The sequence below is a fragment of the Strix aluco genome, chromosome 11 (genome assembly GCF_031877795.1).
Source record: "Strix aluco isolate bStrAlu1 chromosome 11, bStrAlu1.hap1, whole genome shotgun sequence".
Lineage (NCBI taxonomy): Eukaryota > Metazoa > Chordata > Aves > Strigiformes > Strigidae > Strix > Strix aluco.
This window is the reverse complement of record NC_133941.1, coordinates 20,245,987-20,269,230: the sequence shown is the minus strand read 5'-3', so window position 1 is coordinate 20,269,230 and position 23,244 is coordinate 20,245,987. Positions and strand designations below refer to the sequence as shown.

The window sequence follows — 23,244 nt, the reverse complement described above, 5'->3', positions numbered from 1 at the left end:
TAGAACTATATTCCATTCTCAATCTTGAAGAACATTAATTTCCAATGTAAGGCTGCAAAAATTAATTATTTGCTCAAACCTGTTTGAGGATAAACAATAACTGTAGGGGTTTTGTGTTGAGCTGGCCTTGTGTATTTTATCCTACTGGTGGCCAAAGATTCTCTGTATTGTTCTGATTTTTTTCTTGACCAAGAATGGTCAGGTCACTTCTCTATGTCTTACTGTCACAAGCTGTAAAATGGTGATAATCCCATTTAATTTGTTCATAAAATCCTCTGAGTTTTACTGTTAAAAAGCAGTTGGATTTTTTTTTTAATAATAAAGCCCATTTCACTTCCTGTGTAGTTATTTTGAAGAGTGAACTGACTTAAATTGCTTACATTTGACATGTGGAAATGTTATCCAGGTTTACTTGCCCGTGTATTTCCTAAGTGAGTAAGCATCTGTTTGTTACATACCCTTCATGGCTTGGCATCTTTCTCCTCCTTGGTCTTCTGCCTCTGCTACTGTTGTGTTCCATTTCCAAAATGATTTTCCTTCAGTCTCTCGGTTTCACTACTGTAGCACTATATTTGCACTGTAACTTTACTTTACATTGTGTTATGTTATTGAGGGCTTCTTGTAGGAACCACTTATCACAGCATGCTTTCAGGCAAGCTTGATACTTGTTGTATTAAATGACCGAAGGAAATATCTTAGACAAATGACTTGCATAAAATTCACTTTTATGATATCTTAAAAATGAAAAAAAGCACATATTTAAGTAAAAAGTATGTTAATGGTCACAATAAATCTTTAGTCATCTGTATTTTAGCAGTGTTATTCCATGCAAATCCAGTGGAGGTTTTCCAGCGGATCTTAAGTCTGAATGTTTTGATAAGAAAAGTACTCTATTTGAATGAAAATATTTGCAGCAATATATGGCATTTTTCCTACATTTATTATAAGAATGCATGAAATGGTGAAATACAGCAGCTTGTTTACCTGGAAATCCCTCCTTAGGTCAATCCGTGTATTCAAAATGCTTAGGAAAGCCTCTGAAAGCACTGCTCAGCAGTGTTGCAAAGTAACTGCAGTTATTTAGCAATAGACTTACAGCATTCATTAAAATAGTTTAGTTGTTTTAGTCTCTCAAAACAGTAGATTGGAAACTTAATGGTGTTTGACAAAGGAGTATTAGCCAAAGCAAAAAGGAAGGAAGGAATCAAATGCTGAAAATGCATGAGCAATAAAATCAAATCACCCAAAACAGAACACTGTATGTAAAAACTCAGCCTGTTGATTTCACCATTCTTTATCAAAATTAGCAAATCACTAAGGTATGACTTCTGACTATACTTCACCAAATGAAATATCCAAAGCAATCATTTTACAGTAATCAACATATCTTAGAATTGTTTCTTACAGAAAATACGTTCTCTTTTGACTTGCTGCAGATGAAGTCCCATTGGGCCTTGCAGATGATAGTTTGTCTGAGAGAACTTTGAGACAGAGTAATGTGATTTTGTTTTTATCATGATTGTATAGCTTCAGAGAAAACAAAATTCACATGTTCATATATGCATATATTATATGCTAAAAAATTGTTTGAAGATCCTTTACTGTTAAATGTTGTGTGAACAGTATGCTTATCCTGATTATGTGACATGTCTGTTGGCAGTAGATTGGGATGTGTGGGAAATGCATAGTGAAACCTTCACTTCCAGAGTGAGGGCAATAAAGTTACAGTTCAGTAGTTAAGAGGTGTCCATAGAAGTTTTTATGGTGTGCAGTTGCTTACAGCTGTTATATGCCTTTAAAAAAGTCAAACCCTTTATTAAGCCATTTCATCCTTTGTTCTGATCCATTCTGAAGAAGAAATGGTTAAGCAGCATGGCTATAGCACTGAAGAAAACAGAGTATATATTATTTTATGCATCACAGAATGGCCCAGGAGAAAGCACAAAGTATTTGCGTGAAGAATATTGACTTGCCAGTGATCTGTAATAATTTCCTATCACCAGCTTACTCTTATAGGAAAGGACTGCAGGAATCAAGAAATTGAAAGATGTGAGAATTACTTTCAATTTTTATTGAAATTATTTAAAATAGAAATATTAACTACTACTTATCAAAATTTTGGCCACTTTAGAGAAATAATATTAAAAACTGGAGTGGAATATTAGTAATGCTTCTTTTCTTCAAGAGACTGAATTCCTTTCTAGGGAAGCAAAAATGGGTTTCTAAACACTTACTATTGTATGCCTAAGCAGGCATTCGTATCAAATCAGACAATCATAGAATACCAGGTTGGAAGGGATGTCGAGGGTCATCTGGTCCAACCTTTATGTATTACTGAAACTGTTTTATCAACATTGTCTCCGAAGTGGTGATCTATGACTCTCTAGAAGCTTTCAAATAACCACTGAATATTTTATAGTTTTGACAAAGTCTGTTTAGTCCCCTAAATGGGCAACATGATCCTGATCCTCTACAGCGTAAAAAGCTAGCAAACCTAACTATTGTACAACTGAATGGGACCTACCACTCTGAGTTTAAAAAAAAAAAAAATCAAATAAACTTTGTTTAAAAAAAAGAAAAAGTATTCATATAGAAATTAATTGTGTATTCCTCTGGCTTCCTCTATTCAAACACAGAATCTGATGAGTTTTTAGGGTCATCTCTCTAAAACCAACAATGTAACATTTTTTTTCTGTGAAATTTCAGTTAGAGAATTTATCACTAAATTCTTGGTAGAAAATCCAGTATCATTTTTAAAGCTGATGGTACCATTTAAAATGTTTTCAGTTAAATACAACAGGACCAAGTTGAGGATTTAGTTTATATTCTTTTCTAAAATCCTAAATCCTAAATTCTTGAGGTATATCTGGGGGCACTGTTTGATCTATTGTGTTTAAGTAGAATGATGACATAATCTTGAGCTTAATCTTGAGTTAATCTTGAGTTTAATCATAAATTATGCCATAATCTTCAGCTTCTGTTTTTATATCTAATGTTTTTATAGTGAAACGATATTAAGAAATACACTACTACCTTCAGTATATAATATACTGTATCTTATTTATAGTTGTAAGAAGGGTTTAAAGCAGAAATAAGCAAACTTGTTAGTAGCAGGGAATAAATAAAGCTGTGTTTCTAGAGATAGGGATTGCAGTGCAGAAGTGGGGCGTTTATTTGATCTTCTGTGGTTTAAGAACAACACTGCAGTAGGATCTTATGCATGAAAATGCATGTGGTGATAGCTGTCTTGTATTGATATAGTTGTTTTCAAGATGAACGTGTTCCAAGCGTGACTCTTCATTCTCCTCCTCTTCACTGTTCTCATGAACATCATCGTCATTGGTATGAGTCCTGCAGATGCGTTCTGGAGGGACTGTCCTGTGACATTGTGGGAGGAATTATATTTTAATTATCCAAGATAACTCATAACTTCAGAATTTATGTTAGGGATGCTGTTTATTTAGAGATTTGAAAATGTTAACTTAATCAGTACATTAAATTTTCCCAGTAATTATTGAGGACTTTTACAAGACATTCTTTTTAACATTCTCTCCTTGCATTGTTTTCGCATTTATATCATATGCTTAGTTTTCCTGAGGAAAGTGTTGCCATGCGTTGCTGAATGAAAACTTTGTTTAACACACATAAAATCCCCTGTCTATCATTCCTTTGCTTTGTAAGCAGTACAGAGGAACTAGAGAACATGCTGAACTTCACAACCGGGGCTGGCTGAAACCTGCCAACAGGCCCCTTTCAGTGATCAGCAGCAGCTGATGATTCCTTCCAGTTATTTTGTAACCAGCCTGGGCTCTGCTCCAAGGGCAGAAGTTGGTACTTACTGCCTATCAAATTGTAGCTGTCCCCTTGGACATGGAGCCCAAGAAGTTTACAGATAATTTCCTGGAGAGAACTGGGGCTCACTGCCTTTGTGAGCATTTTCAAGAACTATGTGAAAGGTGAAATCTCACTTTTATCATATGCAGAAATACTGCAGTCGATAACTCAGGATTTAGCTGATTCTTCAGAATTTTTGGAAAAAGATTTACTTAAAAGTTAAAAGTTCTTAAAGCATGTCTTGTGACATTTATTTTAATGCCATAATGTAACAAAGAACTTGGAAATTACCTTATTTTGTTATTGTTCAGTCTTAGAAAACGTAACTTTCTCATTTCATCAATTCCGAATGGTACAGACTTTAATTCATTGTGATCCAAAAACAACTCTCTCAGAGAGTGATACGCTCCAAAAAATGATACTGGATCTATTCCATCATCAGTAAGTTTGTTAAAGGACAGGTAGAGATACTCCAGCCCTGGCTTCATGTGACCAAAGACATATCCTGGAATTCTTTCAATCTGATTTCCTATAAGTATCAGATGTAGTAAAGATTTTGGCAGGTAGGAAGGAACATGATATAACTTATTATAGGAGAGATCAATTGATTCCAAGTTCCTGCATTAACGGAGAAAAAAAAATAAAGGGATGAAAACATCACAGCATACTATATTGTTTATGCTACACTCTGTACAAAATAGCTCTTAACGTGATTACAAGGAAACTAAATTTCAAAGGGAAATTTGTTTCTGTTAATGGAACAGAATGTATTTTATGGAACATGGTCATGCATAATTACTCTGGGAATAGAAAGAATGGAAGTCGTTAACTATCAATCAAGCACAGTGATTCTGTTGATGGGAAGAAATCTACAGTAATGAGTACAGAGAGAAGGTTGAATAGGGGAAACCCAAGGGACTAATTTGTGATTGACATGCATTACAGAATTGCTATAATGAGTTACACTGGAAAACACACAATAAGCTTGGGACTTCAGTGGTTATCCCATTGACATAGATTTTGTTCTAAAGCCCATTTGAAATTGTGTTGTTTTGTGAACAGCTCCTTTAGAATCATTCCAATGTGCTTCACTTTCAGAGATGAGAGAAGCTGTTAGGAACAGTGTGGTGGTTTTCAGATTAAGCAGTTTACAAATCCAAAAATCAGCTGATAGTTCTGCAGCTGATAGGTTATGGCAACGTACAATATGTAGCTTAGCAAATAATTTACCAGAAGAATCAAAGCAGTATAGTCTTTTGCTTCTTTCATTCTCATTGCTCGCTCTGCTTGTATTCTACTTCTACACAATGCAGCTGCACAGTCTTCCCTTCATCTTATAGACTTTCATAATTTTTAAGCTAATGGGAAATAAGGCTAGGACAATATTAAATGATTTTTAAATTACCCGTGAGATAATTATATATTAATACCAAATTATTGTATAATTGTATGGAGTGTTATTGATAATTCATGTTCATTTTTTAAATTGGATGGTCAGAAAAAATATTTAGACTTTTATGTTAATATGGTATAGACTTGAGGTATAAGATCTTTTTGTTTGAAAGATGACTGAATACTTTCTAGATTATACAATTTAAGCAAAGGAAATAAAGACAAATTAGCTAAGGATAACAAGCAAAGCAAAAGATAACTACAATTTCAGGTAAAAAGTAATGAAGTGCAAATACTTATTTCATTATCTGACTCACTAACAACAGGAAAATAATTATATTTAAAATTATTCATACTTACTCTTGGTTTATCCAAGCCAAAGGTGCTATTCTGTGCTCTTCTAATTTGTTATGCTTTAACACAATGACATTTATGTTTCTTGTATGGTTAAAGCAAATTTCTGACACTTCTTCAATTTGATTGTTTTCAAGGTATAACTCCTGTAAGTGCATTCGGAAAGAAAATTTGTGAAAGCAAAATGTGCTCTTCTTCCCCATTGCAAATTCAAAATATAGCTATTACCTGATAGATCTGTTAATTTCTGAATCTGAATCAGAGTCAGTTTGTAGCTGTAGTGTGACTTTCAGAAGCACAGTTTTTCAAAGCAATTGTTTTGTTTCCTCATTTGTGAGAATACAGATTGCTTTGAAAGATCAAACAGAAAAAGTTATTTTTTTTGTCTTGCCTGAAGTTGTAGAGTGAAAGAGTATATAATGTGAGAGTGATGAGATTGCCAGGAAGTTAATTTTTTTTGTCTTGGAGTTATTAGTGGGAAAAATATTAAGAGTCTTTCTTAATATTTTTATTGGGCATTTGTGAGCGTTGAAACTTTCAAATTTATGGGAATATAAATTGTTACTCTTTTATAAAACTTAATGTTGTGAATCTGCAATGTATCAAAACTGTGTGTTTTACAGAGATTAAGTTCCTGATAATGGCTTGTATTGTAGGATAAAAGTGACATGAAATAAAAATGGAGCAATGACTAAAATATATGTAGGACTTGAAATACAATTTAGGGCGTGTAGAGGAAGGCTTTGAGAAAAGAGAAAAGCAATGTTGTAGCCTGAAAACAATTGTTTGTGAATTTATTAGGTGTTGGTTTAAAATTAAATGTTCCCAAAATATATGAAGTGTAGAAAAACTTGTCAGGTGTTCAGAGTTTCATCAAGGAGGGTTGAAATGGAAAAAAGAAAAATGTAAGGTATGAGTGAATGGGTAGTGGAGAACATGAGACTGAAGTGAAGTTGCAGACAGAAGCTGATGTTACAGAAAAGATATTGTTGCTTTTGCCTCCCCCCCCCCCCCCCCCCCCTTGCTGTTCAGATTATGGAACATCTCATGGATAAAAGGAAAAAAATACGAGGACACTGAAATGTGAAAGAGCAAAAGGAAAGGTAGAATTAAGAGAGATGGTGAAATTAATAGGTAGCAAGTATTATCTTTGAAGACCGAGGTAAACAGAGAATGAAACTAGACAGATATTTAAAAGGAGGAAAAAAATACCTTCCAGATAGCATCCCTAAAAAACCCAAATCAAACCACTGCAACAAATCACATCCAAATTCTGGACGGAGGAATGGGACGGAAGACTACCAAAAGAAGAAATTTCTTGATTAAGAATCAAGGAATGAGGAAACTGTTCAGGGAAGAGAAATAAACCTCCCATTTGAACACTGCCCCTCACCCCAGATGAAGCGGAATTCAGTGAAGGTTTGGAAAACCAGGGAAATTGAGACTTAGATCAGCCAAAAATGGAGGACGGTTAGATATAGGCATCTCTCGCTCTCTCTTTCAGACTAGACAATCTTGGTTCCTTTAGTCTTTCCTTATAGAACAGGTTTTGTAGATCTCATCATTCTTCTTGCTGTCTTGTGAAGTTTACTCTGTGTGGTAACTCAAAGTTCACCATGTTTTTGCACAAAGACATTATCTATTTTAGGATAGATATTAGGAGTGTTATGTGAATGATGTGTAACTGAACAGACAAACTGCAGGCTATACTATTTTGTGAGACAGTACTAGATAAATTCAGACTTAAAAGATACCTTTTGGGGTGGAATTAGTATATAAGTAAATTTCTAGAGTTAATGATTTAGGAATAAAAATTATTAGTATATGTAGAAACAAATTTATAAAATTTAGATTTATCTCTACCTGATGATTGTAAGGCAGTAAGTGCAAAAAAAAAGATGAAAATGTCTGGGAAAATGAAGCTTTCTTGTTTTGGGTGTTTGGGTTTTTTTGCTTTTTGATTGTTTTTACCTCAAGAGTGGCGGGAAGACCTTGTGGAATAATTCTAAATTTATTTCTTCCCAGTCGCAAATAGGAGAGACTTTTCAAAGGATAAAAGGCCAAAGGACTGACATTTGCTTCACTAAGTTTATTTCCTTCTAATTCCAAGGTGACCAAGTTCTTTAAATCTGGGGAGAAAAAGTTGGAATTTCTGTTAGTTAATGCCATCTCATATCTTGTTAAAATGCATGTTTAAAATTTAGTTGTCTTTACTCAGATCAGTTCACAGGAGTGAAAAAATATAGTGAAAAGATTTTCATTTATTATCTCATAATCATAGAATTATATTGCTTATTAGTTTGTAGAACTTTAGAGATTGGCCTGGAGCTTTATTTATAGCTCTCCCAGTTAGAGTGGAAAAGAAGGCAGCTGTAAGATTTGGGGGTAATGGTACTGTTTAGGCCTCATTACTTCATGGCTGTGTGCAGGTGATGTTTGGAATAGTAGGTAGGTGCTGACCTTTGTGCTGTTGCCCAACGATCTCCATGGGTCTCCAGTCACTCATGTAATAATGGGTATGTTACTCTTTCTTTGGGCTCATATCTTCCCCTCCCTGCTTTACTCCTTTCAACCATGCAAATGCAGGTCAGAAGAAACCAGTGTTGATCAGTGTATGTAAGCAGGAAATACTATTTCATAATAATAAGTTCCTGATTCATAAATAATCCAAATAAATTTTTTACATAGGATTTGTATAGATCCTCCTAACAGTGCAGTTTGATGATTTTGAAGTAAAAGCCTCTTGTGGCCCTTGGCCTATGTTTTTTCTATGTCTTAGCTCAAGCGTTTATATTGCCCTGTAGTGAGCTGTATCACTGAACTAATCCAGTTTAAATGGGGGCACTTTTGGCAGGAGAGGAAAGGGAGAAAAAAAGCCAGTCAAATTATGACATGGATGGTACCCTTTTTCTTTTCTTCTTTTTTTTTTTTTTTTCCTTTTTTTGTAGCAGCCCACATTTAGCTTGGCTTAAAAATGACCATGGTTAACTCCAGTTACATTCTGCCTTATTTTTCATGCACATCAAATTTTGTTCACTTTCGTGGAATTTAAAAAATAACTCGTATAGTTTCACCACACATAAAGCAATCCGATTATGAGTCAGGAGAGTCGGTATCTTCAAAATACTTCAAATCCATCTTTACTTACTAACCTTAAATATAAGCTGCTTTGGGAGAATAGCAGTTGCATAAGAAGGGAAAATATAATTTTAAAAAACTTTGTCATGCAAATCCTTTAGCTTTCATTGCCTTTTGAAAACATGGCACTTAAAAGCAAGCAATTATTTTTCTGGTTATGTCAAAACATGCACTTTTTTGAACATTCTGCTTTTCAAATTTATTCTTTTCATATGATCAATATTAGTTTTCTAAATACCTTGTAAGCCATCTTCATCAATGGCATGAAGGTGGTTGTCATTTATTTTTATTTCTTCCAAAGTTGATGGCAATTCAGAGGGAATATGTACCAGCATATTTCCATCCAAATACAAACGTTTTAGCTTTTTCAGGATCTTATTCATAGGGATGAAGAAGACAACTTAGATTATCAAGGTGTAAAACATATGGTTAAACATAAGTGTAATCATAGTCAATATTTTCTTAAACACATGCTTTTTGAAGATTTTCAGCAGCGGTGCACTAATATCCAGTGTTTGGATTAAAAAAAAAGCTTTTTTTCTATCAGTCCAATTAATTGGTTTCTTTATTCTAAATATTAACAAAGGTGCCAGTTAATGTAATGTGTAGCCGGAACAGCTTGATTGAGCACATCAACTTTCCACATGGCCATGCTGCAGCTATGCAGTCATAATAGTTTGTATTACTGTTACTGAGTCCTGCAGATATTACCTTACTACACTGCTGCAGTATTTAGGAGTTCAAAGTACATACATTTATAGATAATGCATTTATACTCTTCATTTTTGAGCAAATTGATGGTTTTCTCTAGGTCAGTAAATTTACTTTTCTCAAGTGTAACAGCAGCAACTTTTTCAGTGACCTGGGATTTTTATGACTTCAGCCAGCTTAAAAAATTGGTATGAAAAATTATCATAGCTTAATTTTGATAAATGCACATCAATAGTAGTGAGCATTTCTTAAAAAGGTGGAGTTGTTGTAGCGGATCCACTGAAGCCTGTTTTCCTCCAGTTTTGTCTTAACTTCCTGGTGTGATACTTGTATCACTAAAATTTATTTCACGATTGAGACACCTTTCTGGTCTGTCTTTTCCATCTACTTTAATTTCATAGGAGTTGTAGGAACTGAAGTCCTTTGAAATCGGCCAAAGCTCTTTGTGTTATATGGAGGGAAGGTGGTGTGCAGAGAGTCCTACAAGAAGACTGATTGCATATGGCAGGAAACAAAATTAAAAACATAGTGTGATAATTAAATTTGTTGTTCATATGCTTTTTGTATTCATCTTGCCTGAAAAAATAAGGCCTTGATGCCTTATTTCCACACTTGAATTACTACCTGTACATACTTAAATGAGAGATTATTATGGGACTATTCTGTCTTCAAGTGAGGAATATGTAAATGCACTTGAATAGCCTGTTAAATTCCCCTTGCAAGAAAAAGACCGAATATAGATTCTTGGACTATTTTATGAGAAAGCTGTTCTTTTAGTAAGCAGCTATGCTCGAAAGTTTCTCATTAAAGATAGTCACCAATAAGCATACAGCTGATTACGTGAACTGCTGTTGAGCGAGACCTGGCATAGGCAGTTTTGAGAATCCAAGAGTATAAGCTTTACAGAGCTACTGTAGTGAGAAAGATGATACATAAATTTACAAATGTTGAGCCTGAATATCCCAGATGTTGTTAGTGGAATATGAACGCTTAATTTCTGAAATCTCTCAACCGCAACTGAGAAAATATCAGAAAATTGCCTCTCTCTTATTGTTTAACATTTACTACTTGGTCAATGTAATTCAGAAATCTCTAGATAGTCTTGATTATGATGAGAGATTTCTTGAAATAGCCAGGTTTAACTGTATTTTAATTATACAATGGTTACTCATACTAGGTGCAAACTGGTTTAGAACCATAGACTGAAAAGCAGGAAAAACTTTCCTTTAAGTAATAATTAGACATATAATAGTAGAGAGGTTAGGCTTTCTTACCTTGAATGCTTGTGGACCTATGCCAGGAGATGTAATATTATTTTTACTCAGATCAATCCATTCCAAATTAGGTATCCCGTTGAATGCTTCATCTGAGATAGTAGTGATACTATTTCCTAGGAGAGAATTAAAGAAAATAGTTTGTGTTATGAATTACAGTATTCATCTGAGTTGTTTAGTATTGTACATAAAAAAATATATTACAGAAATAGTTGTATTATGTACAATAATTGTGTGTAGATAAAATCATATTAGTATTTAAACATTAGTAAGCAAATCTAACACTTTTAATTTGTTGTTTTAGAGCCTTAGCTGTAAAATTCATTCTAATAAGTTTCTATGATAAGGAACAACAAAGTATTAACACTAGTGTTGACTGCATTTGAGAATGGATAATGTTGCTTCATGAGGAAAAATCATGCAAATCAGACCCGCTATTTACCTGTAAGGTCTAGACTTGTTAGATCTGGATCTGAGATTGGTGGTATTTGTCTAAGTTTGGCGTTGATACAGCTTACTGTGGTGTCTGAGGTTGAACATCCAGCTGGCAAAGGAGGAGCTTCTATGGGTGGAACAGGAATTGGGAAATGAGATGGCATTCTGAAAGTACCATCATCTTCATCACTTTCATACTGTATTTCTTCTTCTGCAGCTCCCTTTCTTGTCATAGGTTTCTTTCCTCTGTGATAGGCTTTATACTTCTGTCGATTTCTTTTGCCTTTCCTTTTTCTCTTCTTTTCGTCCTTTTTACGACCCTCTTTCTCTTTAACGTCTACCAATTCTGTTCTAAGCAGTTCATCTTTTTCAGTTTGAGTAGGTGCTGATGACAATACATTGGCGTTGTCAAGGTCATTGGGTTCTGGAGAATCACCAGACAACTCACTTATGTCATCCAGTGAAATAATACTTGAATCCAAAGAGGAGGCTAACCAGAGACAGAGAATGGGGGGAAAAAAAAAAAAGTTGTCTGATAAGAGGATCCAAAACTAAAGTTTTAGTAAACATTGTTCCCCTCATATGGTAAAAATATGGTAATTATAGAAGAATAGTATTCCCCTTAGAATATGATTTGAGAGAATGAAAAAATACTTATATTACTGCTTGACAGATGAGACATACTTTGAGAAATGATTACGCCAACCATGCAGAACAGTTTGTAAACATGTATGATTCATTGCAACTCAAAAAAAAGTGGGAAAAATTAATACAGCCTTCATTATCTTCCTTTTTGAACTAATATATTCATTTTTTGTGTTGATGGAAGTGTCTAAAGAGGACAAAGAATGTGTCTGAGAGTGAGAGAAAGGTAATTTAAAGGAAATTCACAAAGGTTAAGACATGTTTGCCTGTGCAAGGGACTGTCAGGTATCGAGATGGCTGCAGGTGGGAGCTCACCAGGGAAATAAATGTGTTAGCTTCATTACCAAAATGCAGTTTTTACTCACATAGCAGAGCAATTCAAGTACAAGGAGTTTGTTTCAGTCAACATGACTTCTAGCTCTACAGTTAATTTCTTCGATGTTTCTACTCAGTGCTTCTGTGTCACATATACACATGCACACGAGGCTAAATAATATTTTTATGGTAAGAGGAGGTTAAGTTCAGTACTTTGCAGACTTAGGGTACTAGGAATGGGGGAAAGAAATCACATTTCATCTTTATCTCCTCCATTCCTTTTCTTTTTAAAGATACTGATTTTGTTTAAATTTTTATGAAGAAGCAGCAAGATTGTAGTTCTGTTGTTCCTCTTGTGAGTTGACTTTCTTCTCTTGATTTGTACCAAATAGCTGCATGTTTTTATACTCCTAACAGTCTATACAGTCTATAAACTGTATGATGTTTATTATGTATGTCTAATACATTCATAATGGCTAGGAGGTATTGATTGATCCTTTGTAAATGGAAGTGGCATATAAAATGTAACCAGGTGTTCTTGCTTCATACGTTTACCAAAAGTTTTGTAAAAGTAGAAGTGAAGAAGCATCATCATTATCTTTACTATTGCATACTTAACATATTTTCTTTAAATATTATATCAAACTCATCTAACAGCCAGTGTACTCTAAGAAGCAGAAGTCAACTTGAGTAAAAATTATGAAGACCTGCTCTTACTATGTAATTCAGGACTTGTTTTCTCTATAAAAGGATAACGTGTACCTTGTAATCCTTGGTATCATTAAATGTAGTGTTTATGTTAGGTTTTGCATGAGGTAGTTTTAAAACAGTAAAAATATTATGGTGTACTGTACCAGTATCAGAACAAACTGGGCAGCATTCTCCAGCAGGTATAATAGTTTTGGGACATTTCAGAGGGTGGCACATGGTTGTATCACATATCACTTCTCCTTTTGAACAGAGACAGGTAATGCAGGGCTTGGGAGACCAGACGGCTTTATCATACAGAATCATCCCATTAGCTGTGCAGTGCCCATTCTTTCCTAAGAGAAGACATTAGAATATTGGAGTTAAATAGCTTAAACTAAATTAAAATCAACAGTATTTATTTAAAACTTTGGAAAGAAGCACTGATGTTTTCTTCTCATTTTGAAAATGTGTAAAATATACCCTATTCTCAGTATCTTATCCTTATTCCTTGTTTTTCGTAGCTGTATTTTCTCCAGCTTATTAGTAGTCTCCGCTCCCTATTTGGTTCTTGGCCGCTCGGCTGCAAAGGCAATCAAGGGGGAGGCACGCAATTAATGTGTATGGAGCTGTTACCTCCGTACAGCTTCACAGTGAAAACTGAGTGCAGGTTCTCTGTCTCTCTAACTGTCTGCTCCCTCTATTTCAAGCAGTCGTCATAATGGTTCATTTCCCCTCTTCCTAGTCAGCTCATGAGGACCCTTACCATCTTTGTCTTCTCAAAAAACTATTGAATTTATTCAAGTTCTGAGATATTCCTAAAATGAGAAAATTAAATCTAGGCAGTGAGTTTCTAAGGGTCTTTTGCATGGCAGCTCCTCTTTCTTCTCCATCCTTAGAAATGGAAAGCAGAAATCACAATCTCAATCAAAGCTGCACATAGATATAGTTGAGAAAGAAGCAAAAGTTTTCTTCACCACAATAGAGTTAAAATAAATCATGCAGAACTTGAGAATATTTTTTCCAGACCCCCTTCTGTTTCTCTCTTGCGCACTAGACATCTTTTCTAAAATCTTGAACATTAAATGAGGAAGTTTTGTTAAGGCTCTGTGGAACTGGGAGGGTAACAATATTCACTTTACAGTAGCTGTTCATAGGCTTAATGGAAGCAAAGTCCATTCTGTAATGACTGGTAAGATGGCAAACATCTCTTCCCTGTAACTTGCGATATCTGAAAAAATCGCTTTGCTAGGAAAGTAGTAAGCTTGAACAACTTGTGGTAATAAATACTTCATCTCCAAAGTTTCTGGACATGAATCTACAAAAATTGAGATTTCCTCAGGGTACCAGTTGAAATTTTCAGACAGAAATGTAGAAGAGATTTATTTTGTAAGCTACACTCAGATATTCAGTAGGCAAGTTGTTTAGAGAGTGTAAAACTTGGGAAGGAAACTATTCCAAGTCTCTCTTTCCTTCCAGTGATGAAGTCTACCTCAGCAAAAGTTTCCCTGGGCAGTTCTCATCCAGACTCCAGGATAAACATTGCACTTCAACATGACGCTTTTTTTCGGCCTTTTGAGAGAAGGAATGCCAAGGTTGAGATTATTTATCCCATGCAAATCTTTTCCTGTTTTTGCGTGTACCTCTGAATCTGGTGATAATCTGTAGTCCCTACACACACACCTTCCTTTTCCTCTTTCTAATTAATGTAAGAATGCACTGCTGAAGTGTTTGTTTCAGGCTGAAAACCCATTCCTAAGTTAGTTTGTACTTTCCTGTGTATAAATAAAAAAAATTTCTTCTTTTCCTATTTGGTTTGACTTTCTCCTTGAGATCAAGATTGTCTAATGCAGTGGAAAAATCTCATCTCAACCGAATTTACAAGCAAGAGACTTTTCTATTCGTGACAGACAAATTGTCTTTGGAGGGATTGTTTGCAGGGTTTGTTTTCCCACACTCCACCCTGGTCTATGCTTGGTTGTTCATTTTTAAGAAGAGTATTCAGGATAGTCTCTAAATATCCTGACAAGACTATTGTAGATATTTGGTTTGAAATGTCTCTGGAATTAATATTTGACTCAAAATGAGGCACTCTCCTAGGTCCTTCAAGGTAGTCCTGCTTTCAACTTCATAACAAAGTTACTTTGCCCTTCTATTTAAAACTGTGGACATGAACATGTTTTCTAGAATAAAAACTAATTATCAGAATCATCCTGTTTGCATGGTCCTCTACATTCCTTATATTTTAAAAAGTGCTCTTTTGGTTTAAGTTTCTTTCAGCATGGAAAGGGAGAGATTAATTTTTTGGACAGTTGCATCTTGGTTTTTTTAAAGGTCCAGGATACGTATGCATCATTTCAGCTGCAGGAAGTTGTGCTCTAATCAACTCAAGCCATGTTAACTGAATGAAGAGATGAGTTAGCCCAGGCCAAATGTTAGCTGGCTGTAAGTCCCTTGTCATTCTACCCAGGTATCTGTAATCCAGCTGTTTGCTGGATCCTGACTTCTGGTTTTTATATGCTTGCCAGGAAGCCACAATATTTCTTTTAAATAATCTCCAAAGGAAACACAAAGAGAACACTACACTTTCTCATGTTAAACAATAACATGTCAGCTGTTCCAGAGGAGCATATCTGGCTTGAGATGGAAATTCTTCTGTGCTTCCTTAAATTTTTTATTTTGATTTAGCTACTAGACTGTATCTGAATTTGGTGCAAGTCTTGTCTGAATAAGCATAGAGTTATGGGTTATCAGGCCTTGGCCTGTGCAGAGGTCTTTAACAAATTATCTTGTTTTCTGTGTACATAAGAGTTACTTAAAAAGACAGAACAAGTGAGTGTGCTCAAAGGCAAAGAGATGACCTTTTGTTGTGTTGCAGAACTGCTATTTGGCACTCCGTTGGAACTCACATAACCTGTATGAGACAGAGTAAAGACTGTGTTGAAACTCTCCTTAAACCTCCCATCCACTGAATAACTTCAGTATGGTGGTACGAGCAGGGAGAAGTGAGGTTTAAGAGATATTGGAAATAGTGCAACAGTGCACATCCTATTCTGCACTGCTTAATGGACAGACAACTGCAAATTAACTTATGTTGTGGTGAACTGTTTGATTTAATTTAAATGGTTCATATGATCTTTATATGGAGGAAGGAAATATGTCTGGTTGCTGTTAAACCTCTATTTAACTGTTAATTTTCATCCCACGTATAATATCTGTAAATTGTTTTTTTAGGCTACTAAGAGCAAAATAAGTAGCTAGGAGAATAAAAATTAACTTTTGGATTGTATTTTCCTCTGTTCTGAAGCATGATTAATAATAGTCTTCTATTATTTAATAGGCTCTGTTTTTTCCAAATCTGACATTAACTTGAAAAAATTTTGAACTTTAAAAGCTAGACTAAAAAAATACCTTGTGGTTGAAGTTTTTGGCAGATGAGGACAGGACTTTTAACCTTTGGAAATATGGTGTAAATTCAGCATGAAGTTCCAAAAAAAATGAGTTCAGTGGTTTTAGCTCAGCTTTTGGATGCAAGTCCAGATAGAAACAAATGGGGTGGGGAGGGGGGAAGAACCATGCATTATTTCAGCATGACTGATGGTCTCTGACAGAGAGACTGGAATATCTTACTTGCAGTGTATGCTGTTTATGTGGTATTTTCCTCTGTTTAATTCAAAAAATATTTTGAATTAAAGGTTTGATATTAGTAGTATGTATTATAAGAGTAATGTTGTAGTACACACTAGAAATGCTATAGTCAAGGGTTTTGCTAGTTTTCCCGTTAAAACCCCTTACTTGAAAATATTTGGATCATGGAATACCAGGTTGGAAGGGACCTTAAGGATCAACTGGTCCAACCTTTCTTGGCAAAAGCACATGATCTGAAATAGTTCGGCCTTTCTGAAAGTAAGGACTCACAACAAATAGTAATTGTTAAGAAAATGTGACTAAAATATGTTTTGCTGTTTAAGTTGAGACCTATTAACCTAGTGGTCATGTCTCTTGTATGACACATTAAAAGGCTTACCTTTTTGCTTATAAAAATAGATTATTATCATTTTACATAGAACAGTGGTAATCAGGGCATTCTTATTTTTTTATTAAAATTGAATATCATGATTTTACTCAGTGTGTGTTCTCGGTCCTGGAATGGAAATATCTATGTCTATATTTGTTAGCTATAGAGTAGACATGACCCCATATTGGTTCCTCATAACATCCCAGTGTCTTTTCTTGAACCTTTGAACCTCTTTCTATGAAAAGAAATGAAGTGTTATCTCAATAATTTTGAGTTGGTTAATATCTGAGGTTTCAAAATTGAAAAGTACTGCTAGAAGTTCTTCAGAATGGATGTCTGATTTTTAGACTCTTGTGAATCTTAATTTCCTGTTTTGTGAGTTGTAATTTCCCATCTGTGGTGGTGAACATAAAATCACAAGCATCCTAGAGCAAGAGTTCTCTCTTCCTTTACTGTGCTAAGGACCAAAGAGACACTTTACAACTATCAGTTCTCAGTCCCCGTCTAGTCTTGTATTCTCTGAGGAGACTGCAGAAAGGCCTGTTATGATTACCAAGGCAAGTTTCAGTAAAGACCAATGAAATTCTGCTTTTTGCTTGTTTCTTAAGACATCAAATTCTCTTCCCTACATCTCATTCAAAACCCATAAAATACATATTAGTGCAGCAATGTGAATACCCCTAGATCCCTGGAAAGGCAAGTTTTATATAAATCATACTATTGAATTTCTTTTAAATAAATCCAGGTTCTCAATATAGATGGAGCATAAGAGTGATCTTGTGTTGAATGGGTGGGGTTTTTCTCTTAGATTAGTTTTCCATCATAAGGGTCTTGTTTGTAATGTAAGTTTCATATTACAACTATCACTGTGTGTTATTATTTACAAAATAAATAACTATTCCTGAAATATTGCATGTAGACATAGTTTGATTGCTGCTTTTCAAAAATACAAACAATAAAAAATAACTTTTAAATAACATTTTAAATAACACTGGTGTTACTGGTGTTAGGGCCTCAATGAAATGTTAATTGACTTAGGAGCTATATTGAGCAAGAAGTGCTTCAAACTTGCCTTCAAACTTGCTACACATTTGAAGTTATGAAACTACTGCAACAAAATTTTTATTAGTTAAGATGAAATGAGAATACAGAAAAATTGCAGAAAATACTAGTTACCTGGCAAAGCAGGTTTCTCTGTAAGGCTTGAGCATAGACAATTAAAAAGCTTCATATGCTAACCACAAAATCGTTATAAGAGGCAACAAAAGTAGGTTAGCAAAAAGACAATTGAGTTTTATTTCAGTATGTGTTGCAAGTAGAGCTAAGATAAAGCTTTCATGACTTTATACATTTCATTTGAAATCAAGAGAAAAATCGACCCACTCTTAAGTAGTAGAGGGGCTTTATTCTTACCTGGTAAGACACTGTAACTAGATTCATGTCCACCCACACCTATGAGAGAGTCAAACACTCCCATAACACCGTCATCAATATTAATAAGAGGTATGCTGGATACTACAGCAACAGGAGCTGGAAGCTTCGTCCTTGGCTGTCTTGGGGACCTGTGCCCTGCAGAGGAGCTCCTTCTCAGTCCTCTGTAGCGCATTCTTCTCCTTGGCCTCCTGATAAGTGCACTAGTTTCATTTTGACAAAAATCAATGCACAGACACACAAGCAGGAAATAATAGACTAATGATGTGGCCTGCATATTTTAGTGTGTCTCAAAGTATCCTGGAATGGGAAAAAAGAGGTAAATTAGATACCTAGAGAGCTTTTAGGATTGTGTCAGTCATCCGGTGCACTTTTCAAAGCAAGGTAGGTCAATATAACCAAGCTTCCTCTTGGAAGGAAATTGCCCTATGAGAGTTAAAGCAGCAATTTTATTTTGTGGTTCTCTGCCCTTATGGGCAATAGTAAAATTGAAATAGGTGCTAGCTTTGTGTTTGGGGTTGCATTTAAAGAGGTAGTTTAGATTTGCAGTGCTGCCAGGCATTTGTAGTTTAGTAATTGTTACTGCAAGGGAGTTCTTGAGAGCTGTAAAGTGTTTCTTCACTTTTTTGATTGCTAATGTTTCATTCTGGTTGTTGTAACTTCTGAACATGGGAATGGCAAAGAAACAGAAAAATGCCCAATTCGATTCTGATATGCTCCCCAAATGCTTTTGGTTTGTGATTTCTGTGCAAGGTATTTTTTACCATAGATGAAAAGAGATGTTGCTTTTGCTTCCATTTCTAGCCATCCTCCTCTTTAACAGAATCTTTTTGGTTCTGCAGTAGAGGAGACCTTTTGGAAGTTTGATCACAATAGTACTATTGGTGACATCCCACATCTGCTTTTCTAGTGCAAGTTTTTATTAAACATAGGTAGTCTAAAAAGGTTAATATATAATGAGTTGTGTTCTGCATTTGCTTTTGAAGAAATTAAAAATTACTATATATCTTGAGGCTGCTTATGTTTCTGACAGAACAGTCACGTTTACTGTCACCAATAGGTGGCATTCCAAAACAGAGCAGTGGGGATTCAGGAGTAGGCATAAAACCCAGCAATGGCTCTACCAGGGTGGAAATAAGGCTATGCATGTCCAAATTTATTAATGATTTGTCATAGATCTGTTGGCGTATTTCTTTCAAAAAGGAAACACTCTTGTTCTGTGACCTATTTTAACTGAGATGGTAGAGCCTGAAGACACTAGTATTCTTGTGGTGTTGAGAATTAGTGAAGAACTTGAGACTTAGAGCACTTAGTCTTTGTGTCCAAGACAAGGCTTAGAGTATGTCCATGGTTTTTCTCTAATGAAGTCTTGAGGGGATTAAAAAATGCCTTTTCTTAATGTTCATCAGTCTGTCTTTACATGTAATAGTTCACTTTGGAGTTAAGTCTTATTATAGTTACTTATATTGTATAAATACAGGATAGTATTATTTCAAGAACTGTGTTTTTGCCTGAATGAGATTTTTTTTTAAAGTTTGTGCACTTGGTATTTTCTGATTTATATATAATAGGTCAAGTTTTTGGTATAAGTTACCTAACTTTTCTTTAACATAAGGCACGTGATTGATTGCATGTTTTTATGCTTTCCACAGCATAATTCTCATATTTTTTATTCACATGTTTTTAAATGGGAAGTTGACAGTAAATAAGCTTTACACAGTACGCTTTTACTTCTTTCTAATATTGTGGTTTCTCTGTTCAACTATTTTAATTTTAAAACATTATAGCAAATATCTATTAATTTGCAGAATTTTGTTAAGCTAAGCTAATGTTTTTATTTCCATATAAAGGGAATTTGAGATGCAGGTGTCTCACATGAATCCCCATAACGTCTCCTGTAATAGCAGGGTTCTGGAATTAAGCCAGACTTTAGTTTACTGCTTTCTACCTATTAGAAATCAGTTATTCCAAAATGTTATATAGACTTTATACTGGCCTTTTATTTACAGAAATTACTGTTAGTTAACATGGCAAATAGATGCAGAAGTTTGTACTTTGCATTAATGTCTTCTTTTTCAGAAAATGTGTGTTTCTTAGAACCTCAGCTTGCAGGACAAATGACCTAATGTTTTTGGTTTCTGACTTACTTGCATGGTAATGACTGGCTATAAAATTACACAGTAAACTTCTGTTCAGCAAGTTTGAATGAAACACACAAAGAGCCCTTAGGGAAAACTGAATATACAAAGAAAAGTCTTGAACATGTGTATTCATTCTGTTGAGTTAGTGACCTCTTAATTATGGTCATATTTTTATAGTATACTTTATAATAACGCCATAGCTATGCAGTTACAATGCTACTACATTACATTTGTGCTTTTTTAACATTTAACCATTTCTTCCTGTGACCAGAGGCATATGATGGCAAAACTGAAATACTTTTCCATTCTCTATGCATGTATTTTTAAAAGTCAGGACTAATATAGGGTGAATTACATTACATTTACTGTACAAATGATGTGTCAGGGTTTTGCTGTTAGCTTCAATATGGAGTAAAACTCTATAGGAAATCAAATTACTTTAAAGTGAAACTTATTTTTATAAAATACTTTATAACTACAAATAAAAAGAAAAAACAATGGAAAACACCATCCACCTAGTATGTCTTTATAAAGTAATGCTGTTCATATATGTGAGTTTTATATGCTATATTTTCACACCAAGTTAACTCTTCAGTATCAAAGGCTTAATAATGCTACTTTCAATCAAATGGTGTTCCTTGCATGCAAAATACTGAGTCACATTTCTAAGTTTCTTTCCTTGGCTTATTAACAAATGCTGTCTCACATTTTAAGGCCCAAATTGTGAATGTCATACAAGAAAAAGGCCTTAAATGCATTGGGCCTTTATTGCCCTTGACTGCAATCCTCAGATTATCTATCAGGAATTTATATTTAGTATAGTGCCAGCCAACTTTTAATTTGGGGAAAATTAAACCTACTCAACTTATTTGACTTTTGTAATAAATTATTACCTATAAAAATAAAATTATAGATACCTAATATAATGAAATTATTACATCTTTGTGTTGCCAGATACTCTCAACATGGCTGCATTGCTATACCTTTTTTTAACTTTACCCATAGATGTTTAGATCATGCATAGTATGCGCAAGCATCTTCATTACCTTTACTTTTATCACTAATGTGTTCAGTAGTTTGTAGCTTTCAAAATGTTTTTCTTCAGTAAGTTCAGTATCTGTCATTTTGCTATTATGTTAATGGCAATAGTTAATTGTTAAAGTAGTGACCCTTTAGAAATACCAGAGTATCAGCATTTCTTAAATAATCTATCTTTATCTATTCAGTCTAAATTCAAACATGTTTCTAAGATGTCAAGGTTATTTCTCATGATACACAGGGGTTAAAATGATTTACCAAGATTTTTCACATACTCTTCTTTAAATTTATTGCATAGAAATGAGTTACATTTAGCCATAGCAGCAAAACTAATTGCACTTTCAGTTAGTTTAAGCTTGAAGTGCGTGGCAAACATTCATACCGAACAAAAAGCAGATCAACTGGTATTGCGTACTTTATCTAGAAAAGCATTTATGTTCAGTATTGCTAAATATAGCTAATATTATTTCATACATATTTGCAAAGTTAACATGTAGTTTAAGCCATTCAACACCATGCTTTAAGCAGTAATTTAAAATTTAAAACATTTTACCTTGTAATCTAACCTAACAGCAGATTCTGCTTGGTGTCATTTAGTCTCCAGTTGCAAATGAAACAAAATCACAGTGATATCTTTAAAACAAACAGAGAAACAGTAGGGATTGTTGAAACATGTTAGATGATTCCTTAGTTAAGTCTGAAATAGCTTCTTTCCCTGGGGACAAAGCGCTGTTCTGTTCTGTGTGCAGAGAATCAGCTAATACTGTTACTCGGAGAACTAAAAAGCTCACTTAAGGAAAATGAAAAGCAGCACAATATGTTCGGTCCGTAGGCTGACAAGGCACAGCTGGAAATTCTCTTTCAGTACTTACAGTTGCATGAGGAACAGGGAAATGGAGTGTTTTCAAAAGACACAAAAAAATGTATATTTTATTCAGTTCTGGTTTATGTATTTAGAAATTGAATTTCCAGGTGACATAATTTTAATGTAGATTTATTATTTTACAGAGATAATACAGTTTGGCAAGTGTAACCTCAACATAAAAATATTTATTAAAATTAGAACTTTTTTCTTCAAATCCTATTTTCTTAATCCACTCCTGCCCTTATAGCCTATAATCTAGAAGCAGCAAACCTTTCTGTTGAAGTTTTAGCATGGAAAATTTTTCTTTTGTCCATTTACAGCAATGATTTCACCATAAGTTGTAGTTTATGCATGGAAAATAAAATGACTGAAGCATTTTCCCTTTGTTTTTTTTGTAAGGCTAATTACATCCTGAAACATGATCCTGAAGCACAGCTATGCAGAAGCTGCAGTGAAGTTAGTAATCCAAATATGAGAACTGAGTGGGGGGGAAGGGAGGGAAAAATGGTACGTTACCACAAGTCCTTTGTATGCCAGCAGAGCCTTTTCCTTCATCCTCAGATAGAGCTTCTGCAGAGTGTCAGGGTTTGCTGAGATGCTGAGTCTGCTAAGCTTCAGAAATGACAAATTTACCTCGTAGATGGAGTTGTCTGAGTTGTTCTGACATTAAAAATTTGTTGTTTGCTTGAATTCGTACTCAGAGGAATGTTTAGACAGATAGTCATAGAATGGTATAACCATTGAGTTAACCATAATTGTTAGCCGGTATGTGGTGGAAAGATACTGGGAAAACATATTGTCTCTTAAAATAGTCATTCAGTTTCTACTGTGCTGTGCTTTGCAAAGTCAAAAGAAGAAATATTAATCTTTTGTAGTCTGTCTGGAGCTGTTTAAAAAGAATAGAGGTAGTTATACTTAACAAATGGAGCTAGCATCTGAAATGAGATAGCGCTGTTCAGTACCTGC

The 23,244-nt window shown here is 34.6% G+C and overlaps 2 protein-coding genes across 4 annotated transcripts in view; one reads left to right on the top strand and one right to left on the bottom strand.

Annotated features, from left to right (window-relative positions):
* CENPP (centromere protein P) overlaps positions 1 to 23,244 on the top strand; it is a 148,030-nt gene that overhangs the window by 93,525 nt on the left and 31,261 nt on the right. The gene's annotated exons all lie outside the window — the stretch shown is intronic.
* ECM2 (extracellular matrix protein 2) lies at positions 709 to 22,103 on the bottom strand. The gene is made up of 10 exons (XM_074836580.1): positions 21,967 to 22,103; positions 18,217 to 18,534; positions 12,953 to 13,141; positions 11,146 to 11,628; positions 10,704 to 10,819; positions 8,957 to 9,092; positions 7,552 to 7,709; positions 5,587 to 5,726; positions 4,126 to 4,452; positions 709 to 3,378 (listed from the first exon to the last, which is right to left on the bottom strand). The coding sequence occupies exons 2-10, from the start codon at positions 18,509 to 18,511 to the stop codon at positions 3,171 to 3,173; spliced, it is 2,052 nt and encodes a 683-aa protein (XP_074692681.1). The 5' UTR covers positions 18,512 to 18,534; positions 21,967 to 22,103; the 3' UTR covers positions 709 to 3,170.